At 44.5% G+C, this 24,708-nt stretch overlaps 1 protein-coding gene across 4 annotated transcripts in view; it reads right to left on the bottom strand.

Annotated features, from left to right (window-relative positions):
- The window catches only part of LOC115100071 (putative ferric-chelate reductase 1), a 114,362-nt gene that overhangs the window by 74,919 nt on the left and 14,735 nt on the right, over nt 1-24,708 (bottom strand). For 3 of the 4 annotated variants that reach the window (XM_029618245.1, XM_029618247.1, XM_029618246.1), the window contains exons 2-3: nt 5,663-5,861; nt 2,087-2,223 (exon numbers count right to left, since the gene is read on the bottom strand). In XM_029618245.1, the coding sequence (XP_029474105.1) occupies nt 2,087-2,223; nt 5,663-5,861 (336 nt within the window). Of the gene's footprint in view, nt 1-2,086; nt 2,224-5,662; nt 5,862-7,233; nt 7,388-24,708 lie in introns of all 4 variants that reach the window. The other variant, XM_029618244.1, reaches the window with a different exon arrangement.

The raw sequence follows: 24,708 nt of genomic DNA, 5'->3' as shown, positions 1-24,708 counted from the left end.
ACATATTTGGCATCCCTTACCACTCCACTCACTGACAGGCTGTCGTGGAGTAAGACAGCCTTTGACAAACACAAACTAAAAGCAGGAATTGCCCCTAGTACTGTTTACCTTAAATCATTTAAACATATCATATTCCAATCAGGCCACAGCTGTGGACAATCATTTTGGGAACAGGATTAGCAATCCATAACCATCAGTTTTGTATAGAATGTTATCTAACTCTGTTTAGCATGATCCTGTCCCCTTGTTATCATGGGGAAGAGGATATGCTACTGTGCTTTCTCCCTCAGGTCCAGTCTGGGTTCCTTAAGCCGTGGAGAGATGGCGTAGCACCAAGAACTGCAGAATCCAATTTCAAAATTCTCCATGAGTCTTCACAACCCCCGATCCGCGCAGCTCCTGGAGCGGCAGGGACTTGAGAAAACTCCAGAGAACTTTTTGCTTGCTACATTTACTTGCTTGAACACCAATTCATTGACAATTGTGATGTGCATCTTCTTATTCTGCATTCTCCCTTCTGCCATGGCAATATCTGAACAAGAACTATTGGCAATCCAATATGTACATTACCGATGCACAGACTTTATCACAACTATTGAATCAAACAGATTGCTGGGTTTGCATGCATATGCCAACCCATTCCAGAGAAGGACTATTGATGCATGCAGTTCCATTTAACCTATCAGGATGAACTACTTACCCGTGGACTTACAGAACGGTCTTTATAAATTCACCAGTCAATTACACAGTAATGCATTTGGATAGTAGGGTACAAGAGAACGCTGCTTTTTGTTGGGATTATACTATTGACAGTATCACAGGGCTCAGGATAGGGAAATACCCATATTGCATTCACACATTCATCCTGCACCACAACATGTCCAGAATACACTCCTTCCTTAATGTAACCATTACTGAACACATGCACAATTTCATAACATCTGACTCGGCAGGTCTCAGAAAGACAATTCTCATTGTATTACTTTGTATTGTTATTTTAATATGTTGCTGTTGCTGTATTCATTGCTTACCCAATTTTGCTAACATACTTTTACCTAATTCACTACGTAAGGATTTCCTTTAAATTTAAAAAGAAAAAGGTGAGATGTTGGTATGCAAGCCTTTTCTGTTGGCAAACCACGGAGGCTGAAGGGCCTGCATTAGCACTCCTCACTGAAAGGCCTACATTAACACTTTTCGCTGAGTTTGCATAAACATTCTCAGCATTTTGCTTATCTCGTTCTGAACAGACACAGTATGCATTTCCTTAAGCTCTTGTTTTTACAGACTTACTCTTAGTACAAATAACCTTCTGCCCTAGATACACGACATAGAAACCGGCACAGCATGAGAGATTGTAGCCATAGCAACGTAGGCATGCACGCAGACAACATGTACCAGCACGTAGGACGTATTAACCAATCATATACTGTATAGTAGATGCTGTGGAATTCTGTAACTCGATAAAATAAAAACAACATCATCAGATGATGATCAGAGGATGATGGCCCCATAAAAATCCTGTCTGACGTGCCTCTTTCCCTGCGTCGCTACAGGAACCTGATTTTAAAAAGCCTGTTATCTTATGGGAAAAAAAGCCTACATGTAATTTAACCCACACAAGTTTCACCCTCTGAAGAGGGGACCTAACCTTGTGTGAGTTACTCTATGCATGTATCAGGCCAATTACCCGTGAATTTTCTAAGCGAACTTGCTGTGCATAAGTTTGCTCTGAAAATTCAGGGTGAAGACTGCATGTAAAAAGGTAGGTACAAATGTTAAACATTGCATTAAGGGAATTGTTGTACACATTATGACTTATCTTGGGCACCCAAAGGAGAATGTACCCAAAACTTAGAGCCTGAATTAATTGAAGCTTTGTCCCCATTCTGTGTCCATGGCTACAATGAAGCAGGCTCTAGTTGGTAATGACAAGAAAAATTCTCAACTTTATTCTCCAGGCTTGAGGTTCTTCTCATTGCAGCACTGCTGTTTCTACTGTACACTACAGAATGCATTCCTGTCCCCTAACGATCATAGAAGCTGCTAAAATACTGCAAGTAACATACAAGCAAAATACACCTACCTTTGTACCACTGCAGGGAAGGCCTTGAGAGTTTGCATCTATGATTTTAAAAGTACCAGCAACTTTGTCATCTCGTAGAGTCCGAGTCTGAAGCAAGAAGCCTTTAAAAGTGTATCCAGAATTTGCTTGTAGTGTCACTAGAGGCAGGGAAGGGAAAATTAAAAAATGTATGAAATCTAAAAGAAAAAAACCACATCTCTCTTTATTTTACTAATCTTCGGAATTGCCAACCTACCTCTGTGTTAGCTTCTCATGCTTTATCTCTCTCAGTCAATCCTTTTGCCTCTTCCATAATTTGTTGCCCCTAATATGATGTTAGAGTGGTAGGAATATTTAGGGAGAAGTGACACGCCCTATTAGGAGGGGTCATGAGAATCAAAGGGGGAGTGATGTAAGGTCAGACAGGAGTAGCCATCTCTTCAGAGTGGTATCATTGAGAGAGAGATAATCTCCACAATCAAGACTTATTTGTATACAGGGTCACATGACTAATTGTTTGTGCAAGTCAGACAAGGAGAAACACGCTCTCAATGAAAATGCACTGTATCTGAAAATGCGGGCAGACCCACTCTTCAGACTGCCTCGCAGTAAGGAACACGAGTGAAAATGTATTTAACGTGGCTAAGCCTTCCTCCTGCTGTGCATTCTCACCGGCAGCTGAGTTAAATCTGCTCCTGTTCCTTCTGCACACGAATTGGCCACCTGACGGAGAGTGACCTTTTTACTGACATTTTCTAAACTTCTACAGTTTAGTATCTGAGCCTATTCATCTATATTTAAATAACTTAAGTGGTATTTTAGCCCATATAAAACTCTTGGTTTCTCTCCCTGTTAGACGAGAAGCCTACCAAAGATCATCAGGTGTTCTTTATACCAAGTGTTCCCCCCTGCGGAAGCCGCTTTCAGTGAAACAAGGGCCTTGACGGGGCAACTGACAACCTACCCAGGAGGAACACTATACCCCCTTGTTTTGCTTTTGCAATTTGTTCTCTGATCTATTGCAAGCACTTTCTGGATAATTCACTGGCTACTTTCCAGAATTATCATTGGAATTGCTAAGGCAAAACATATTTCTTGTTTAAATGGATTTTGTGTTTATTATTGTTGTAACAAAGTTAGGTCTGCTTGAAAGCAATTATGCCATGATGGCTAAGCATGGACAACAATTGTATTAGAATTCACGCCATAGGAGTGCACGGTCTGCAATTGATCTATTGATATAGGGTCACATGATTGTTTGTGCAAAATTTGTTAACATTAAGGTGTTCATTTTAAATTTTTGTGAATGATCAATAAAGATTTGTGTTTTAATTAATACCACATTTAACAATATTAATGCTCTTTTGTCCATTCAGCACCTTATATGATTACATATTACTTGGTCTTTTGTGTGTGTACATATATACATAATATATATTTTGCACATAGATTTATAAGGATGGTTAAAGCATGAAAATGTAGCACACTTTTTTTCCCCTTCTCTTGCTTAGTAACAGGCACTGAGATAAGAGAAAGGAACACATCTGTTTTCTGTCAGGTAAAGTGAAGGCCAGGGCTTAGAGTCAGACAGTACCAGGATCTGAAATAAGCCATAGCAGTTGTGCGTGCAAGTCAGAACACCTAGAACTGGCAGACTCTGGATTAGAACCAGAAAATGAGAAGCTGCAATTAACAGTGTTCTTTTGATGATCCATAGACAAAACCGAATGGTTATTGCATGGGGTCCCCGGACCTGTAATTGTCTTTAGTTTCCCAAGGTAAACTCTCTCATAGAAAGGAAGAACTTTGAGGGAAGTATTTCTGCATAAAAGCTTTCCTTATTTCTATTTTTGTTATTACAATGCTATTTACGTTCATTAATCTCTGTAATGCTTGCTGTGATGCTGTGTGATATTTGTTTTTGCTAATTATACAATTTTCTAACATATTGTACCATATTTAGTAAACAGAGATTTGCTTTTATAAGATTGTATGTTCTATGGCGTAATATACCACCATTCAGGCCACCGCTTACAAATGACAGTCTGGATCAGGGAAGGTACTGGGACCACAGAGAGACCTTATTGGATGGAGAAAGGTGGGATTAGAAGTTACGCAGAATATCTCAGAAGAGAAGTGAGAAAATTAACCTGAGAAGTGTAGTTTGCAGTGCAGAATTCTTGGAGGGAAAGAAAGAAACTTGTGGGAGTTCTATAGTAAAAGCTCATCTTAAGAGGACAGAGTTGAATGAAGAATAGATCTCTGCATTCTTAACCATGCTGGAGGGTTCCCAGGAAAGGAGGATATCTACTCCTGTGAGCTGACCAATTTTAAAGTTGAGTATATTTTGAGGATAAGAGAATGAGACTATTGGTTTTGTGCTGAGTGGCCTTTCTGTTAGCCTGCTCAACATCATTCATTAGAGACTTTGTTTTTGAACAACAACCTGAGAATCAATATAGTGATTTGTGGCGAGGCTGGGCTGTAAAAGAAGAATTTCCAAAGTGAAGAAAAGCCCTAGAGACTTTGGAAAGCATATCTTTTCCCTTATATGCAGAAACACCAGGAGTTCATCTGACTTATGTAGTCTGTGACCTGCCCCGTTTGCTCCTGGGTCCAAGAGCTGACCAGAATGGGAGCTACATATATATATAAATCTCGCTCTCTGCCTTTCCCTCTATATACACATTCATAAGATGGACATAGAATTTTGCAATATATGTAGAAAATCCACTACAGCTTTAAGGAGGAGGTATGTTACTTGACAAGATAATGCCTAAACAAGAACTCTTAGAAATCAAAATTAAGAAATTTAGGGATAGGGACCAAAGCAGATTTGATGTTCTTTTCAGAGACTGAATCTTCATTATGAGTTTTCCATGCCTGGCAGCTTGGTGGCTCTGTGGCAGTGCTCTGCAGATGTTGCTGGTTTCAAATCCCATCTCAGCTCTTCTGCTCCCCAGGTCAGCCAAGACTGGGGATGGCTGTAGAGGCACTGCTCACAGCCCTGGGTGGAATAATTTATCATGCTTGTATTACATTTTGATTCTAGTCTTGTTTTTAATGTGATTATTATGATTGGAGCTCTCATTGAGCATTTTTTTTTTACATTGGGAAGGTGGGTGATGATAAATGAATTGGATCGGATGGTTGTTATGCAAGAGGCTGGATTTAATGACCATGACTGCAGGGTTCTGGTAGGAGCCCTGGTGGATGGCCCTTGTCGCAGGACTGTTGCTGCAGTGACCAGGCTACAAAATAGGGGAAAAAGCCCTGGGGAGTTTTCAATGAAGGTTAACGGCACCACATCTCAGTCCTGGATCAGATCGAGCCAGAAGTCAAAATCAGCATGCAGGATTACCTCAAGTTACATTTTAAAAAAGAGAGAGATTTTTCCTAGTTAAACACTGGTGCGTGCAGAGATACGAATAAATGCTGTCATCAGGAGCAGCACTTCCTCGTGTGGAAATGTAGTACCTGATGTGTTGTGTAAACTGCTGATATTTACTCTGAGTACGTGGCACCATAGGCACAAGCCTATGAAAGTAAAGGTAGCATGGAGAAAGCTGTAGCATAATTTGCTGGCAAATGGCTCACCTTTGACATTATCTCCTGCATTATACGAGCTGACAGACAGAGCGATACTGTAGGGAGCCTGGGTTGGTTGTGGTGCAGAATTGCCATGCTTGGGTAGCATAGAATCACAGGCATCCATGATTTTTCCATTTGGATATCCCAAACTGTTCTCAAAAAGGGCTCCACTCAAGAGCAATATACAGCAGACAAACATTTCCATCTGTTAGAAATAAATGCATTACATATCATTTATTTATCTAATCATGTTTTTCTATACCGGTGTATGGACCAAACCTTCACACGTTTACAATCTTATAATCAAATTACATAAAAACAATATCAAAATACAAATAAGTACATATTGTAGCACTTCTGTCAAAGCATAGCACTCTTCCCTTGTCTAGCGTTGTCAAGTCCTTCACACTGAATCCAGATCTGAGAGAGACTTGAGGTGGCAAGCCTGTTTGTGATTTCTGAGCTGGCTCATGACCACACTGAGATAGGTCAGGTATGGGGAAAGAACGTGCACAGATAAGGGTAGCACCCCAGTGAGATCCCTTCTAAAGGAGTGTGGCTTAGAAGCTAGGCCATGCAGGGCACAGCAGAGGAATGTGTGATCCCTGCCACGGCACCCCCCCCCCCCCACTGAAGGCTGCTACAGTGGTTTATTACTGCTTGTATATTAGCAAGTGACCCCTAATGTCTTGTGTAAATTTTTTTAAAGTTTGGATTTAGTTTAGTTTACTTGATTAATTGCTATTTCTTACATCAGTAAAACTAAGCAATGTACAAATTTGAAATAGGAATTAAAATAAAAACATGAAACAAAAAAAACAAACAATTGTAAGGTATTAAAGTAAAATAAAACATAATTAGCAGAAAATACACAAAGTAAAATAAATAGTAAGTAGGGGAACATATAACAAAAAAAATCAAAGAAAATAAGCTTCAAAAGTAATAAAATGATTAAGGAATGCTGAAGCACAAATAGCTCAAACCACAGGAAATATGGATATGAGGATGTATCCAGACGTAATACAAAAATTATACACAACTGTATCAGATAGTAGGGTAAATCAGAGAAAAGAAAACCTTATTTTCCTGAATTTTTTAAAATTCTTTTTCAAGTTGCAAGACTAAAGGCAGAGAGTTCCTCATCTCTCTTGCAATAAGATAAGAGAAACCGATTTTTCTTATGGTTTCTCTGGGTGATGGCACAATCAATGATCTATGTTGTGAGGAAGCATATCATTAGGCTGGATGGTTTGATAAGATTAGCCAGATAAAGTGGTGTGCCCCATCTAAAGGCTTTGAATGTTAAACAGCCAACTCAGAAAAGAATGTGTTTCTGACACTGGAAACCAGTGAATCTCTTGAAGAATTAAATTTGGCTGCTGCGATTTGAACTTGTAATCTTCTGACTTACATAGCAGACAGTCCATGAACACAGCATTACAATAATCTAATCTACTAAGTATGAGTGAGTGTCTGCAAATCATTTAGATTTTAAAAAAGGTTTTTAATCATCGAATGAAGCAAAGAAAAAAAAAAAGATAGGACATCTGCAGGAGAATAGGTGCTTTTTCCGTTACCTAAGTTTGTGTAGTACAGACCCAAAGTCTTGGGTGAAGAGTGCAAGAGATTTATTTCAGTTCACATTCTGTGGTTGATACTTTCTCTCTTTCGGAGTCATCTATTTATTGTATAAGTTTTGTTGGAAGGAAGTTTTTCTCTACCCTTCCTACCCTAGAGAAAGAGGAGTGAAGATTTTTTCATTAATCACTCTGGGTCCCTTGGTCCAACAGATTCTGTTAATCTGGCAATTAGTGGAAGGAGAAGTGGATACTCAGCTGGTAGCACACCCAAGAAAAAAAATGAATGAACTGAGCCACCACGCTGGTGCTCAAACAGCAAATTGCTGAGGAGGTGCCCAAAAGTAAATGAAAAAAGGCGAGGAGAACAATGGAGAATGCAAGATCAAGCAGTGGATCCCAAGTAATTTGGAAGGGAATCCAAACTGGGATAGGAGGACCTTTTACACTTTGCCCAGGACAGCTTCACCAATCCATCAAAGGAGAAGGGAAGGACCCTGAGGGACAGATTCACTGCTTTTTAAATTGCATTATGGATATCATCTGAGAGACTTGTACCAATCAATCCTTCAGTAAAGTTTCATGTCGGAATATTACTAGTGCCCAAACATTTTATTGGCACTTCTAAGAAGACAGTACACTTGACACCCAGGACCTTTATCCTTTCTCCCTACAGAGAATCCACTATTCCGGGCAAAAAGATTGAACAGTATGGATTATTTAGCCCCTGCATGAGTATGACCCCTGTGACTCCTTGAAATTCACATGAGTTGGGGTTATATAAGGTACAGACAGAGTTCCCTTGAGATTCCTCAGGGCGTTATGATGGTCTAAGCTGATGAATGCAGACCTTAACCTCATCATAGTAATATCCAGACATGAACATAGGGCACAGACCCATATAGCAGCTACACCAGGAGAAGGGCAAGCCTACAATATATTCAAATACACAGGCTGGAAACATAAGCACCACAGAATACTAGCAAGCAGGACAGTCACATTACTAGATCCAGGCAATACAGACAAGACAGAGCAAAATACTGGACAGCACAGAGAGCTTAGGGAGCTATGAAGAACTAAAGATATAAATGAGAGCTCAGGGGGTACAGGAACCATTACTATGGAAGCTCAACAAAACTATAAAACTAAAAAAGGCAGGTAGGGCACAGATCACACATAATCCCATAGACACAAACACTAATGATAAAAAAAATAAATTAAAAGGATTCAAACGGTTCTTAGCAAGGCTCTCTTCAGATCAATGATCAAGAAGGAACATGACCAAATCTGGAGATGATTCTGATAGCCTGCCCTCAAGCAATGATAGATTTAGATTTTAACTACCCCTAGGCACTGTTAGTGCTGTCCCCCAACCCACCGCTTCCCTGCACATAAAAGGAGGGGAAGAATCATCTATAAGCAAATTGTGCGTGCTATTTGCTAATAGTGCACATTTGCAAAAAATGAAAAAATTAAAAAAAAAAAAAATTTTTTGTCAAAGTTCTTTGGTTTATTTGAAACAAATAAAAAACAGGCTCATTCAAATTTTCCATTTTCCTTTTAAATGAATGCACTATTTTTATTTGCAAATAGTGTGCACTATTTCCCAAAAACAACCAAAAAAAATGAACCCCTCCAAAAGTGAAACATGATCAAACATTCTCTGAAAAAAGAAAAAACCCCCCACAAAAGTCTAAAAAAATTAGCATGCACATCCCTACTGAACGATACACATTTGGCATGATGCATCTCAACTTGGGCAGTCTTGCATGCAACGCCATTTTGGCTACACTTTACCACCAATAAGGGATGATGTAGTAGTTTCCAGCACCTGCCTCACTTACACCTACTTTTACCAAACTTTTCTGCATTACTCATGTTTTAGTGCAGATTTTCATCTTTACTCTCATTTTCAGCACACTTTTTTTTTTTTTTTTTTTTACTCACGGTCCATGTGAGTACCATTAGCTTACTGCATCCCTCATTGACACACTTGTGGGAAACTTGCATGTGACAAATTGTTTCAGACACATGACAACATGTTTCAAAAATACCTTTGCCAAAATTTCCAAAGTAAAAAAAAAAGATATATGGCAAAAAAAAAAAAAAAAAAAAAAAGCAGAGCTAGAAAAGGTACACAGAAGGGCAACCAAAGGGGCCGATGTAAAACTCAGCTGAGCGCAGTTAACCTGCAGTTGGACACGGGATAAGTAGACGCTAGTCCACCCCCTAATGCAATAGAGGGATTAATGCCTATTTAACCCGTGTTTAACGCGGAATGAATGAGAGGTTCATTCACATGCATTTGCATGTGATGAGCACTATTACTCATTCACTCCCAATGCAAAAAGATAAATGTGCGTCTTAGACACACAGGGGTAGATTTTCAAAGGGATACGCGCGTACCCCCTGAAAACCTACCCAAACCCCCCTGCGCGTGCCGAGCCTATTTTGCATAGGCTTGGCGGCGCACGCAAGTCCCGGGGCTTGCAAAAAGGGGCGGTCGGGGGCGTGGTCAGGGGCGCGGCCGAGTGCCCCGACACAGCGGCCTGTGTTGGGGCCTGCTGCGCCGGCGCGCGTATGTTACTACTGCCCAGAGACAGTAGTAACTTCTCCGATAAAGGTAGGGGGGGGTGGGGTTAGAAAGAAAGTTCCCTCCAAGGCCGCTCCGATTTTGGAGCGGCCTCGGAGGGAACGGGCAGCTCGCGCAGGGCTCGGCGCGCGCAAGTTGCACAAATGTGCACCCCTTGCGTGCGCCGACCCCCAATTTTATAGATACGCGCGGCTACGCGCGTATCTTATAAAATCCAGCGTACTTTTGTTTGCGCCTGGTGCACGAACAAAAGTACGCGTGCGCGTATGTTTTTAAAATCTACCTCACATTTATCACTCAGATATTAACGCCTGCCTGGAGCAGGCATTAATAGCTGAGCACATTGAAAAGAAGTACAGAAAGCAGAAAAAACTGCTTTTCTGTACTTTTTTTAAAATAAATAAAATAAATAACTCGGCAGGCCGCAGAGTTATGAAGAATGACACCGGTAAACTCGGCATCGGTTTTCATAACCGGCCATCTGCCAGTAATGAAAATGGCTGCCGATAACTCAGGGGCAGTTTTCATTACTGCAGACAGGCAGCATGACCCCCCCAATTTAAATATTGCATGGCGCCCCCCCCCCCTTTGGGCACCATGCGCACATTAAGAGAGCAGGCGCTGACTGTTCAGCGCCCCCTTTCTTCGCGCCTTTATTGCATTGCCCCAAGATGATAAAGGGGATGAAACGATTCCCCTATGAGGAAAGGCTGAAGAGACTAGGGCTCTTCAGCATGGAGAAGAGATGGCTGACGGGAGATATGATTGAGGTCTCTAAAATGAGGACTTGAAAGAGTAAACGTTAATCAGTTGTTTACTCTTTCGAAAAGTACAAGGACCAGGGGACACACAATGAAGTTACTAGGTAATACATTTAAAATTAATGAGGAAATTATACATAGAGTAAAAAATATTAAGTTCTGGAATTTGTTGCCAGAGGATGTGGTGAAAGCTATTAGTGTAGCTGCATTTAAAAAAGGTTTGAGGTCACATGATGCAGTGATATCAGGTAGGTGAATCCTGACTTGCTCAGAGGCCCCAGTCCCCAAATCATAGATCATCGCTCTTCATCCAGCACCAGCTTGCTTCTTTTTCTTTTATTTAGTGCTCAGTTTCTCTCACAGTCCTCGCTGAGCCAGATGCATCGTCAAACCGTGCACTTATGGCAGCGAAAACTGTTCGGAAGGACAGGCCAAAAGCTACCACGAGCACTAATATGGCCACTCCTCCTGGCCGCCCCCCTCCCCAACCGACCACGTTGGCGGAAGTCCCAGTTGATGCAATGAGAATTGTGGCCACGATTCTCACTGCCATAGATGAAAAATTGGGTAAACTACATGTGCTCTTCGACAAGCGTCAGTCGCTCCTGTCTGACCAGGCCAGATGGCTGACCAACACAGAAACATGAATCAGGTTGGCCGAAGATCAGCTTCAGCCCTAAGCATGCGAGGTGCGCGCCGCTCAGTCGGACTTCGCAAAGCATGCAGCCAAGTTGGAGGATCTGGAGAATCACTCCCACTGGAGCAACCTCCGGCTTATTGGCTTTCCTGATTCGCTCCCAGAATGAGATCTGCGCTCTTTCTTAGAAGGCTGGCTAAAACAGACCTTTAATTCCCCCGATCTGCTGGCATGTCTCTGGATCGAACGAGCCCACTGGGTGGGCAGTTGCCCTGCAGACCGAAAAAGCCTCGCCCGATCTTGCTGAAGATCCTAGACTACCATCATAAGGAAGAACTCCTGCGGCTCTTTAAACAGAGCCAGACCACAATATACAAGGGTAACATCTTATTCTTTCCAGACTATTCTCTGGTGGTTTCGGCTTGCCACCGACTGTTCGCACTATTGGGCTCTCAACTAACCAGGCATCAGGTGCTCTTTACTCTGCAATACCCGGTACAACTCAAGATTTTTCATGGCAACCAAACTCATTTTTTTGATTCTGTGTCGGAAGCCCAAGTTTTCTTTCATGCCAGGCTGAAAGAAACAGAGGCCCCAGTTGTTCCAGATCTGTGATATCTGCTATAACTTGACTTTATTGCTAAGTTGCTTAATAGTGGTTTCTGTTTGTGGGAGTGGGGCCCTATTGCATCCTGTCAGTGACCTCCTAGATGTGCTCTCCTTGTCTGTTATTATGGTTTTTGGGTTTGAGGGGGCGGGGAATGGATGGGGGAATAGGATATAGGGGTATCAGGCCTTATGCAGAACCTTTATTATTGTTGAAGGTATGTGGTTCTAATTCTCCTCAGGGCGGAGGGGCTTTTTAAGCTCTGCTGGGAGCCCAGTTCCTAAATTTGTGAAGAATTCTCTTCTCTAAGCTTTTCTTTTCTAATACCATGTCACTATGACTCAGACCACGCGTTGTTACGCAGAACATCTGCGGTTTGGGCTGTGTAACTAAACGTTTCAAGGTCTTACAATCTTTGTAGTGTTGGAAGGCCAATATTGTAATGCTACAGGAAACTCAGCTGTCCCAACTAGAACACCAGAAGCTCTGTCGCCAGTGGGTGGGGAAGGTTTATGCTGCTCACACGATGACGGGGAAGGCAGGGGTGGCAATTTTAGTGGGGAAATCTGTCTTTTCAAGATACACGTGTTATTGCTGACCCTGAGGGATGCTATGTACTAGTGCAGGGCACTCTCAGAGGAAACCCGTAGTCCTTTACAACATTTAGGCTCCGAATATCTATTCCCCTTTATTTGTTCAGAAGCTAGTACAGCTCCTGGCATGTTTTTGTACATTCCCATGACTGGGGGAAGAGATTTTAATTCTCTTTTAGATGCCAGCCTGGAGAGATCACAGCACTCGCGAGCGCTCTTGACAGCTCCCCCCCACAAGGGTTCACCATAGTTATGTCCACTTTGGACCTTGTGGATGGCTGGCGAATGCTCCACCTTCTTCATCGGGAATTCACTGACATTTCCCGCGTGCATGACACACAATCCTACCTTGATTATCTATTGATTGATAAGGGGACTTTTGCTAAAGTACGGGACTCCCATATTGGACCCTTAATTATTTCAGACCATGCACTGGTTTGGCTTGATGTGGAGGGTTCTCAATTAGATCCTTCTCATTGTTCCTGGTGATTCCCCAAATTTCTGTATAAGGATAAGCAATTTCATGCTTATCAAGGAGAGGTGGCAGGCATACGTTTCCTTCAATTTCGTACCTGTGGATTCACCTATTTTATTTTGGGAAACTGCAAAGGCGGTGTTGAGAGGGGACATTATATCGTATGTGGCCCATAGAAACTGTTGTGAACGGGGTGTTTAGTGTGCCCTTGGGCCTCAGCCCGACCCCAGACAAATCCAGGGCCGAACTGAGGGGTGACGGCATGTCCCAGCATGGCTTACCCTCTGCTGGGCCTGCAAGCTCCCAGAGCCAACAACAGATGATGTTGGTAGGGGAACGGTCCTCCGACTGTTCCGAGCCCTTTCGGACCTGCCGCTTGAATTGTCAAGGAGCAGCAGGCCGGCCTGAGGTTGAGGGCAGATGGAGGCCATTGTGGGACACACCGTCAACCCTCGGCCCGGCCTTGAAGGTCTGGGCTCGGTCCGAGGCCCAAGGGCGTACTAAACTACCAGAGTGTAACAGAATGCAAGGCCATGTGCCCGACGGTGCTCCTCTGCGATGGATCGCCTTGTTCAAGTCTTGTCTATGTTCCTGGACTGTTTTGGGACCAGAAACATTTTTTCAGGACTTTGTGTTCTTGACCCGCTGAGGTGTCAGTTTTTTGCCAATGTTATGACCTGCTGGAGGTGCCAGCTGTCTGGATTTCTTTTTATACACGACCTGCAGGAGGCGCCTGCTCCCCTTCTGGTGCTGCTGGGTTTTGTTTTGCCCGCCCTGGGCTCCCTCTCCCAGGTCTTCTTGGTGTTTCGTGGTGCTTCTTGTCTGGGTCTTGTTTGTTGCTTGTCGTGTCTTGTTCTTCGTTTGCCTTGTTCTTTGTTTATCGTTTGTTTTGTTTTCCACTTGTGTGTTCCCTGTCCTCCTTCCCGCGTTCCGTTCCCTCGTTTCCCTTCCCTCGCTCCTTCGCTTTCTGCTCTTGCTCTTTGAGCTCCCTTGCTCTCCGCTCCCTCTTTTGTGTTTTTTGTATTGTCGCTCGGTCGCCGCTCGCGCAGTCCCGTGTTCGCTCGGTCTCGTCTGCTCTTGGTCTCTTGTCATGTCTCTTGTTTTTGTGGTTTCCCGTTGCATGTTCTCTTTCAAGCTGTCCCCGGATTACCAGCTTCCATTTTTTGGACCCTCGAATACCTCCATCTGGTATGGACGGATACCCTTATCCTCGAACTGTTGATAGGAGGTTTGAGGAGGGGGTACTGTTATGAACTGCTGCCCGCGGGTTTCCCCGCGAGCAGACTCACTCACCATGCCGGCCTTCTTCACCCGACGCGGCAGGACGCCATTGTTGGGCCTTCTGTGCGGCTGGAGCCGTGGTCTTGCCTGCCCCACGCAGCCCGGAGGCTGCCCCGGATCTTCATCTTCGCCGCGGTCAGAGCCGCGGCCTTTTTGCCCCTCCCCGCGGGGCCGGGACTGCCCCCGATGTCATTTCCATCTTCGTGGTGCTAAGGCCGCATCCCCAGGCTGGTCCGGCGGCTGGAGCTGCTGCCGACATCAGGGCCTGCGTGCAGGCCAGCCCTGCCTTCTCAGCGTCTTTACATTGGTGCAGGCTGCTGTCCGCAGTCCTGCACAGCTCCCTGCTGCTTGCTTCTTAGGTGCCGGCGCGCGCCTCTCTGCCTGATTTAAAGGGCCAGGCACAGGAAGTGTGCTGGCCCCACCTGTAAGTGGACTTCCTGCTTGAGCCCTATAAGAGGGCTGTCTTCTCAGTCTGTCGTTGCCTTGCATCGGAGTATCATCCCCTCTGGAGGCTCCTGCCTGCCTGCGTCTTGTAAGGTCTTCTGTTCTTCGTGGAGCTCCTCGTCTCGTCTGCCTTCTACCACGTCTTCATGTCTTGGTGTTTTGCCTGAGGTCCAGGTCCATGTTTGATGTCTCATCACGATCTTCCTCATCCTGATGTGCCTGCCTGCCAGGATGTTCTTTTCCCTGCGTCTTCGTCTGGTGCTCCTGAGCCTTCTGATCCTGTAGGCCTGTTCTCTCGGATGATGTGTGCCCGAGAATGAGGTGGCCTGCAGGTGGGATTGTCCTTGTGCTCCGGAGCCTCTGTTCCCGCCAGCCATAGAGGGAGCTTCGGATGACACCGGCTTCGTCATTGGAGTTCCTCTTTGCCTGGATCTTCCCCGCGCTTGTCCCGCTCTCCTCATGGTCCGTGACCAGCCTCCAAGGGCTGTGTAGGGTGCGCAGTGGGACAGGGTGGTCCGCGACGCAGTCCCGCGGGTGGCCTGAGAAGGGCACCCTGAGAGACAGTGCAAAGGTCCTTCCTCCCAGCTGTTGTCGTGCCAAGTGTCTTCGTCAGTGATGCCGTCACATCAACTAAGTGTTTTGTCTGATATGCTGCCGCATCGACCATAGTCCTGTCTACGTGTCAAGGCCTGTCAGCCCTCAACCTCAGGCCAGGCCTGCTGCTCCATGCTGTTCCTCGCTGCAGGTCTGAAAGGGCTTGGAATGGTCGGAGGACCATTCAACTTCCAACATCCTTGGGTGTTGGCCTTGGGAGCTTGCAGGCCTGGCAGAGGGCCAGACCGTCAACCCTTGGCCCGGCCTTGAAGGTCTGGGCTCGGTCTGAGGCCCAAGGGCACACTAAACCACCAGAGTGTAACAGAAACAGATCTTTAACTTTGGAAATTCTTGCTCTTGAAAAGCAGTTTTTTGCAGTTAAACGTCCGCCTCGTGGCAATTTTTTGACCTTCAGACCACTTTAAATACCCTATTACACCAGCGTGTTAAGAAAGGTCTGATATATTACAAGGGTCGTTTTTTCAAATATGGGAATAAGGTGGGGTGGATTTTGGCTAATTTGGTTCGGTGCGAAAAGGGGGTGCCTTTAATAACTGCCCTACATAATCCTGCAGGTCAATTAGTGAACTCTGGCCCCTCGATTTGTCATTTTTCAAGATTTCTACCAGCAATTATACACTGTGGCCTTGGGCTCTGAGGGCAATATCCAATGGTATTTGGAAACAGTGGGCCAGCTACGTCTCTCAGACTCGCAGTTGCAAAGCCTTAATAGTCCCATACAGCTCCAGGAAATACTGCAGGAGGTCACTGCTGCACCTCTCCTTAAAACCCCGGGACCTGACGGTCTCTCTGCTGAATTTTATAAATTGCTAGCTCAAGAAGCAGTGGTCACCTTAGCTGAAATGTTTCATACTCTCATTGATTCCTAGTGATTCCCGTTATCGTCTAATACAGCTATGATTACTGTTCTACCTAAAGGAAGCCAAGATCTCACATCTCCCTTATCAAATTTGACACCAATCTATTGGCCAAAATCATGGCTAATCACTTGGGGAAGTTTCTCCCGGAGCTTGTGTGGAAAGAACAAATTGGCTTGGTCCCTGGTTAGAATACAGTCACCAATATCTGGAAATTATTGGTATCCATAATCCATAGTTAAAAAAAGAGAAGTCAGGGAGTGGTGTTAAGCTTAGACGTGGAAAAAGCATTTGATCGCTTAGAATGGAATTTTGTTTCACGTGCTGGAAGCTTTTCGCATTTCTGGGTTTTTTCTTTGTTAAACGTTGCATCTGCTCTACCAAGAACCCCGGGCTTTTGTGCAGGTTAATGGCTACAGGTCCAGTGAATTTTTGCTGGGGAGAGACAGGTGCCAGGGCTGCCCCCTATCACCAATGTTATTCATTTTAGCTCTGGAGCCTTTTTTATGTCGGCTTCGGATGAACCAAGCTATTAGGGGGATCCCCATTGGACAACCGGCTGACCCTTTTTTAACTCTCTGTTTTCGCTGATGATATTCTGCTACATGTCTCAGATCTGCAGAGATCCCTACAGCTCTTCTCTTAGAATATGGGCATGTGGTCGGTTTTAGATTGAATCTTGCCGAAATGTGAGGCCTTGCCGAAATGTGAGGCCTTGCCTGTGGACCCAGCCATGCATAGAGACTGGGTTGGGGTTTTCCTACGAAATGGGTATCAGACTCATTCTCTTATTTGGGCATTAGAATTACTACCGATTTGGCCCATCTTGGGAAACTCAATTTTTGTCGCTTGCTCCAAGCCACTCAGCACCTGCTAGCCATGTGGCAGGATCTCCTGCTTTCTCTTTTCGGCCGGGTCAGTCTTATTCAAATGATTCTCCTGCCTAAATGGCTCTATTTCAAACCTTACCTTTTTTTTTTTTTTTTTCATCAATTATGATCTGGCGTGCTTAGTCTCCTACATCATTTCCTCTAGCAAAATAAAATGACCCCAGCTTGCCTGGTTGACGGTCTGACGTAAAAGGGAGGAGGGTGGTTTGGGTCTTGCGGCTTTAAAAGCATATAGTATAGGGTGCAGCCTCCACCATGCTGCTGACTGATTGCTGGAGACATCCGGTTTGAACAAACACATCTCTCACTGGGTCTTAGTCTCCACTATTTCTTACATGCTTCTCCTCAAGTGGCCCCTAAATTATTGAAGGTTGGTTAATTGAACTTTCCTGTACTTCGACCGTGGAGATATTTTTGTACAGCTCTTCATCTCAGTAGTGCAGTCTCCCAATTTCTTCCTCTGCTTGGGAACCCTGATTTCATACCAGGGCTTACCAAGAGCATATTCTCCAGGGGTTGAAGTGGGTCAGACAACTGCTCTCGTCGGAGGGCGATGTTAAACCTTTTTCCAGTATACGAGAGGAATTTAGCGTGCCCGAGACGCATATGTTTGCCTATCTGCAAGTCCAGAGTTATGTTTGGTCCCTCCAAAACCTGGACTGGAACAGTGATAACAGAGCACTCTTATCAGATATATTGGATATAGAGGACCCATTCCCTCACTCTATATCATATTATTATAAACGCCTGCTGAGTTTGAATCCTAAATTTAAAATTTTGCAGGCTTGTTGGCGCAGTGGCAAAACGAACTTCCCTTAGACACGAATGCCTCTCAGTATGCTTTATGCATATTTCAACGATTTGTCTGTGGCCAAGATCTCCGGGAAATTCAGTATAAATTTCTTATGCGTTATTACTATTCCCAGGTGCGGGCTTCCCACCTCAGGCTTACTGCCTCACCCATCTGTGAGAAGTGCACCCAACTCCTCGGTACTCTGGGTCATAAATTTTGGGGCTGTGTGAAAATTCAAGCTTTTTGGAAAGAGGCAATTGTTTACATCTCCTGAGTCACTGGAATTCAGCTCCCCCTGCAAATTCATGTGCTTCTTTTTGACCAACCGTGTGGGGTCGCTCGGGGCAAAGACAAAAGATTGCGGCTTCGAAAAATGTTATTAATAGCAAAGAAAACCATTCTTTATTACTGAGTGGGGTAGATCCCCCAAACGTGATATACTGGAAAAACCAGATCTACCTTCATCTTAATGAGAAACTTGCAGAGCGGATTGATATATCCCATAAATCCCGACCATTTCTGCTTATTTGGGATGTTTATATCCAATCCTTGCCTCATAGAGCTTGCAGCTCCATACTAAACAACCTTTCTATGCCCTCTGCCTATTAATTCTTCCGCTTCCCTATGTTTCTATGACTTCTATGCCCTTTGGTGTTCACTAAGGCCCTAAGGGGGGGTGGGGGTAGGATCATTTGGCTTTTTTTTTTTTTTGCGAGAGCAGTTGTGAAAGTTCCACCAGCTTGCCTTCGGTGTTGTTGATGCTTTATTATCTTGCACCCAGGACTGAAATTTGGGGGAGGTTGGGGGGGTAACTTGGAGATCCTCACTTATGAGTCTCCCTTCTGTTGTTCACATGCCAATGTTCTTGTCTGGGTGTATTTTGTTGTGAAATTCATAACAATATTAAACAAAGGTTTGGACAAGTTCCTGGAGAAAAAGTCCGTTAATTATTAAAGGTACAGTTGCAGACATCTACTGCTTATTCTTGAAGCTCAGCTGGGGGAGGGGAGGGCTACAATTCCCAGAGGGCAAAGGGGCTGAAGGGAGTAAGGCAGGCCAGTAACCAGGTGCTGATTAAAGGAAAGCAGCCACACAGACAAGACTGGTGGGAGTGGCAAGAGGAGGAAGCAACTCATACCTAAGGACAGCAGTAAGTCCTGATGGATTGTTTGGGGTGGAATAGGAAGGTGTTCTCTTCAGCTTTTGAACTTTCCTACTGAAGGAGAGGAGGCAATGACTCAGCTCTGGAAAGCCATCTGAACTGGGGAAGTGCAATGCTGGGACTGTGACTGGATTAGACCCCTAAAAGCAGGCCGAACTTCAGGGACCTGCACTCAAAAGGGCTTGGCCAGCACAAGCAATGGGGATGGAACTGAACTTTGTTTTGGAGGGACTGTTGGGCTAGGACTGAGCACTGTGTTAGGGCCCGAGTTTAAAAGCCTTTCTGGTGTGGGCTATGGCACCAAGATAGGCACAGTTGGAGAGCACGAGCATGAAGAAGCTTTGGTCCTGGGGAGGGCCAGACTCGGGGAGGGCGGCAGGCAGAACCTGTCAGTCGGCACTTTGTTTTTGGGACCAATTTTGCTTACAACCCGAGTGCGTGTGGACTCACCTTTCTTTAAAATCATAGTCAGACATCAGGAGACATTGGGATAGTGCAGCAAGGAACCACCAGAGGGAGTTACAACAGCAGACCACCCTGTGAGCAGTTACAATAAGTAGCTTGGAATCCATCCACTCCTTGGGATCCTGCCAGGTACTTGTGACCTGCTTGGCAGACCTTTGCTCTGACCAAGTATGACAAGTCTTATGTTCTTGAGAAATCCCTTAAAAGAAGTGGCACATGGATTACCTGTGATGGTCAAATGTGATTTCCCCCACCCCCCCATGTATGAGAAAGTTACTGTCATTACATGCCTTGGAACCTCAGACATTGATGCTTTAAAACTAACAGGTCTCAGAGTTGACGAGAACCCTGGGAGTGCAGCAAGAAGCTTTCTTCTGTGCCTAGACATGTCCTATATTTTCCAATTCTGATCCCACTGCAGGAAGGAGAGAGCGAGCACAAGAAAGAATCTGCTGCTTGGGCATCATCTCCTCCACAGCAGAGACAAACAAAAGCCTTGTTCTTTGCTCCAGGCATCATCTCAGACTCCTCCAATTCTTAGTTCAAACACGGGAACAGCGAGGGGGTGCGGATCTATTTTACTATGTGCGTTTGTGTTTTTTCAAATTTATTTTGATTGTAATTTTTATGTTGTATGCTGCTCTCATGTTGGGGACCCTCATCCTGTATGAACTTGGCTGAAATTTGTCCAGGGAGAGGACCCACGCCCTCATCCCAATAAAGGCAGGCAAGAGGACAAAGAGGCACCGACAGCCACAGACTCAGGCACTGATGAGGCATGCCTAAAAGAAGTTTTCAGCAGCCCCTCTCCCCTGTAAGTCAAAGATGAAGGTACAAATAAAATAAACAGGGTGTCTTACTTCAAATGTTACATTTAGTAGAATTTTTCCAATACAACCTAATGAATGACCACCCCCCCTTCAGAATGGGGTTAATGCGGCTTAACAGGATATCTCACGGAGGCCTATTGTATTGCAGGCTGTGGTAACTGACACACTTGCATCTGCACTATCTGTTACAGACAACATCCTTAAAAAAAAAAAAAAAAGGACTTTAAAGGAAAGAAATCAACAAATAAAAGTAGACACAAAGCGTTGAACTAAAGACTCGGTCAGTGCGGGTGGACATTGGAGATAAATCTACGGCAGTCAGACTATGGAAAAACATTCAAGGGCTTGCTAAAAATATTCTTATTTAAACTTGTCTTCTCGTGAGAGGCCCTAATATCGGAACAGGTTTGATTTAAATGCCCTGGCAGGCTTTTTGTCTGATTTTTTTTTGATAATGTGACCTTGTTGCTGTCAGTTTGTACTTTGTGTTCATTTTTCTTAGGTATGTTTTTATGTTCACCGACTAGGGCCTCTGTACAGGCCCTAAATAAATAAATCAGCTAAATTAAAAAAAAGTAAATAATAAAATCCCTCAAATCAAGACTGAAACTTCTAAAACAGCAGCAGACCACGCTAGTGCAAGCCCAGGGCCATGGAGGTTTGTTAATAAAAGAGGACCAGAGCAGGACATGGCAGGTTAATTACTCTTAGCATTCTTCTTCCATTTCTTGCTACTGGATTCTGTTTTCTTTCTACTAAGAACACAAGTGTATGTTGGTTCAGATTATGGTCCAGCAAGCCCAGCATCCTTCTCCCCGACAGTGGCTGATCCAGGTCGCAAGAACCTGGCAGATCCCCAACAATTGATTTAGTTCTGCTATCAGATTCCCAGGAATAAGTGCTAGCTTTCACAAGTCTGCCTGACTAGTAATTGTTTATAGATGTTTCATTCTGGAACTTGCCATTACGCTAGGGATTTTCCCCGCACCTCGGCTGTCGGAAACAGAGGCATGGCTCTTTGATGATATTACTCCTTGTCATAGAAAGGGGAGTGGTCATAGGTCTTGAATGTGGCTCAGTCTCTTAGACAGCTGCAGACAAGTGTGAGTGGTTGTGCAAAAAACGAGAGAGATGAAGCTTCCAAAGTCAGGGTGTAGTCCCACCCTGGCCTAAAGCTCCTGGGCAACTACCCCTCGGGGTAACTTCCCCAGTGCAGCTGCCTCCTAGGTGATCTCCTCTTGGTTGAGGCTCCTCGGCATTGACCCTGTTCCTTTGGGACTGTGGGTCAATTCCTTTGGGAATGGAGGAATCTAGAGGCCTAGGCTATCAATTAAAAAAAAAAAAAAGGAAATTTGAGAACTGCATAGGGAAGGAACAAAAGAAAAATATGTAATGTTTTGTTGTTTGGTGAGTATGGTGGTGATTTTTTTTTTTCAATAAATATGACTTGGGGAGAAATAAAAGTCTCCCCTCCCCCTTGTCTTCTCCATTTGACTCCTTTTCTTCTGCTTCTTTGGTTGTCCCTGAATGAGGCAGTAAAATTTGTAAATAGAGCGAGGAAACACCAACAGGAATTGAGACAGTCACCTGCTGTGGAGCACCGGCAGGCTTATGTTGGGGCCTGCAAGGAGGATCCCCAGCCAGGTGAGTACCAGGGACATTGCAAGGGGAGAAGGAAAAGCCTGGAAATTGCTCACAACATCTGGAGGCAGCATTTTGGAGCCACAGAAGTCGGCAGACAGTGGCAGCTTATTGGGGGGGGGGGGGGGGGGGGAGTGACTAATGCTATGGGGCTGGAGGTGCCTCTCCTGCTGAGAGGCACCTCCAGCCCCATAGCATTAGTCACCTCCACCCCCACCCCCACCATAGCAGCACTATCTGCCTGGCCTATTATACTGTGGCAGTCAGAGCCCATCCTGAATGCTATCTCCCTCCCCTTCTTGTGGGAGGGAGATAGCATTCAAAGTCTTTTCCACTGCACGATGCTGAAGATATATACCTTGCCTGCTGAAGAATGGGAAGCTTGCTGAGGATCCTGAAGGTGGATGCTTTGGTCTCGGCGATAGCATGCAACACTATCATTCCTGTGGAGGGCGGTACATCCCTAAAGGATCAGCAGGTCAGGAAGATATAGTTGGTACTCAAGAGGCTTTTGCCACAGGGACCATGGCGATACAGGCATCAATTTGTGGGGGCTATGTTGAACGGGCAGTTGCTGGATTCAACAACTTCTCCAAAGCTAGGTGACTGTGCGCCTGAAGTCAGCAGTTGCCTTTCTGCAAATACTTCATATGACTTAATCAAACTATCCTCAAGATAGTCTCTGGTGTAGAGACCAGAAGGCTCCTATGGTTATGCAGTTGGGTGGCAGAATCAAAGCCTTTCTTTAAGGGGGGGGGGGGGGGTCTACTATTTGGAGCACAACTAGAAAAGTTGGCAAAAAAAGAGTTGGAGGAAAATCAAAGCCCCAAAGGATCCCATAGGCCAGTCAGCCACATGAGAGCTGGCGCCAACACTTTAGGTATCAGCGTAAAACCAAAATGGCAGAATCAGGGGCAGCTCAAGGGGTAAGAGGTGAGGCCCAGCCATTTCAAGGGGGCTAATAAGACCAAGAACAGATCCTCCTGCAATTGCAGCAGGTAAATCTTCCCTAATATTCAGGAGGCTCCTCCACAAATTGTACCAGAGGGCAGATGGCTAGCAAGGTTTTATGCAGAGTGGGCCCAGATCTCATCAGATCAGTGGGCCTTGAAAATCATTTCAAGGGGGTATGCACCACAGTGCATTTCCTCAATCCCAAGAGTATTTATGATTTCTCTCTGCAAGTCATAAGTCAAAAAGGAAATGGTCAAGGCGACCCTCCAGTGATTATGGGCCTTAGTAACTATAGCTCTGGTCCAGCCCCAGAAGCATATTTGATTTATTTTGTAGTGCTGAAGAAAGATGGCATTTTTCATTCTGTGTTAGTTAAAAGGGGCGAACAGATGCTTGAAGGCACCCAGTTTCAGAATTGAAACTCTATCGGTCATGGCAGCTGTAAGGCAAGGAGAATTCCTGACTTCCCTGGATCTGGCAAAAAACTTACCTCCAATTTTCCCAAGTGGCCTAATTTTTAAAGGTTCCTTCATTTTTGTGTTTTGGGCCATCACTTTCAGTTTCAGGCCCTCCTCGGGATTTGGAACAGTGCCAAGGACCTTCAACAAGGTCAGGACAATAGTACCAGCAGCCCTGCACAAGCAGGGAATTCTGATAAAAACTTAGACAATTGGTTTACCAGAGAAAAACACTGCACAGGCCTCAGTCTCAGTGAGCCAGCTTTTGGAAAGAATGGGTTGGGTGGTAAACTACACAAAGAACAATTTGGAGCCCTCACAAACCCTGGAATGCTTAGGATCACTGTTTGATACAGGAACAGGTCAGATATCCCTGCCCTCCAAGCTGATGGAACAAGTGAGATAGTTTTGTTCCTTAAACCCTCTGAGGACATGGGATTATTTTTGTGTTATCTGCCCTGAACTTTGGAGGGTGCAGAATACAAGTAATTTTAAATAAATAAAATAGTTGCAGTTACTGGGGCTTATGACAGCAACCTTAGAGATAGTTCTGTGGGCAAGAGCACATTGTTGGAGTCATTTTTTGTTGCTTTTGCTGAGGATGTATATAGGGGATAGGCCGTGTGGATTCAGAGTTTTCACCCAGATACAGACTAGTTTGAAGGTCACAGGCCAACCTCCGAGTGAACTCCTGTTTACTGTTTTACACTGTGAAATGTTTACAAGCAGGCAAGAGTCTGTTTTAGTTATTCCACTAAGTCTATGATGAGAAAGCTAGCAATTAACTTATACTAAAGCCTGAGAGAGAAAGTGAAGGCCACACAGCTGTGCCTGAAATTTGATAAGAACTCAAAGGGAGGGAACCTAGCTTTTTCCACAAGCGTTTGTAGTGTATAAGGAGAGACAGAGAGAGAGGTGGGGAAAGAGTGCTGGCTGTGAGATCACAGGCTGATCCTTTGGAAACATGTAAGCTTTCTATATGTATAAATTGTTATTTACCATTACTTCTTCTGTACGATCTGATTTTATTTGTTCTTTTCTCCTATTGCTCAAATAAACATTCTTACTTGGAACTGTGATGTACTGAATCAAAGTCTGTGTGTGGCTCTGTGTTGAGAATTAGCTCCTGGGTTCAAGCTCCCAGGTATAATCCCAGTAATTGTGTGTTTATATGGGACAAGCCCCTCAGGTAGCAGTGTAAACCTCAGTGAGATTAGCCCCCCCAGGTCAGAGCACCCGTGTGCATGGTCTAAACCCATAACAACCAAAGAATAAACCGTGTACTAGTTATAAATTTAGTATAGCACATATGACGCCAAACAGCTTATGTCAGACCCTCTATTCACGGGCAGACATTTTATATGTACAGCTCGTTTTTCATAGGGGTCACTATTACTTTAATCATGGTAATCCATAAAC

This window comes from Rhinatrema bivittatum, chromosome 10 (assembly GCF_901001135.1).
Source record: "Rhinatrema bivittatum chromosome 10, aRhiBiv1.1, whole genome shotgun sequence".
NCBI lineage: Eukaryota > Metazoa > Chordata > Amphibia > Gymnophiona > Rhinatrematidae > Rhinatrema > Rhinatrema bivittatum.
The sequence above is the reverse complement of the archived record's forward strand: the minus strand, read 5'-3'. Positions and strand labels throughout refer to the sequence as shown.